Genomic DNA, 1,100 nt, shown 5'->3' with positions numbered 1-1,100 from the left:
TGGGCCGGCACAACGGCTGGGGCGTGCACAACTGCGCACATGTGGAGGATGCTGGTGTCATCTGTGCAGGTGAGTGGCCAGCAGACACCAAGGCCTTTGTGTGCATCATTCTAGGAGGGTTCTGGGTCTGTCCACTGGGAATAGTCATGCTGAGTTCCTCTGGTACAGCCAGGGCAGAGATGAGCCTTGGTGTCTTCTGCCTCCTGGGGTTGAAGCCTGAGTGATGAATAATCCCCATTTTTGCTCAGAGAGGGGACACCAGATTTTCCACACTTCCTGCTGTAGGCACTAAATGAGGGTGTAAAGAGCTGGAGTGCAGGATTGTTCTTTGGGGAGGATGGGGCATGACTGGCGACAGGTCAGGCTGGTATCAGGATAGGAGCAAGGCAGGACCCAAGCTCTCTTCCCCCTTTAGTCCTGCACCATGAATTCTCATGTCCATGTCCATGTCCATGTCCACGTCCAAGTCCATACACTGCCACAAGACTGAAGCATTCACTGCCATTGCATTCACTCCCTCTTCTTCCTTCCAGCTGCCAATCCAACCCCTCCTGCTCAATGGCCGCTCACAACAGGTAAGTCCTGCTCACCCAGCTTATGTCCAGTTTTGCGGTGAGGCCCAACCTGGCACAAGAAGAGAACAGGGGAGTCCAATGGGGCTGATCCTGCTCAGTGCAAGGCTGCTGGTCCCCTCTTCCCATGACTACTCCAGGCTACATGAGTGGTCCCCCAAAGAGGTTGATTCATTCTCAAGGGCTGCAAAGGGTTTTTCTGGAAATGCCTCCGTGAATCAATGACTTCTGCACCCAGGAAGCTTCAACAGGACACCACCAGGTGCCTGGACAGGTGTAGACTGATGTCTGAATGGCTGGAGTGTATCCGCAGTTAGAATCCCCCACCAAGCCACTTTGGCTCTGCACTACCCCAGCTCATGGTCACTGGGCCAAAATCTGCAAAACAGTTGGGAAGTCTGGGGCTCCAGGAGCTGGGTCGGTGGAAACCTGACCTTGTGCCGTGTGCCAGGGGCCAGCGTGCGGCTGTCGGGCGGCAGGAACGGCTGCGAGGGCCGCGTGGAGCTGTACGATGGCAGCACGTGGGGG

At 56.0% G+C, this 1,100-nt stretch overlaps 1 protein-coding gene across 1 annotated transcript in view; it reads left to right on the top strand.

The window, feature by feature from the left end:
• Positions 1-1,100, top strand: part of DMBT1 (deleted in malignant brain tumors 1) — a 45,439-nt gene that overhangs the window by 24,595 nt on the left and 19,744 nt on the right. Inside the window, 3 exon segments of the mRNA XM_017742917.1 lie at positions 4-69; positions 534-575; positions 1,024-1,093. Coding sequence (XP_017598406.1) covers positions 4-69; positions 534-575; positions 1,024-1,093 — 178 coding nt within the window.

The sequence above is a fragment of the Corvus brachyrhynchos genome, unplaced genomic scaffold, assembly GCF_000691975.1.
Source record: "Corvus brachyrhynchos isolate BGI_N302 unplaced genomic scaffold, ASM69197v1 scaffold499, whole genome shotgun sequence".
Classification (NCBI taxonomy): domain Eukaryota; kingdom Metazoa; phylum Chordata; class Aves; order Passeriformes; family Corvidae; genus Corvus; species Corvus brachyrhynchos.
This window is presented reverse-complemented; position numbering and strand designations above follow the sequence as displayed.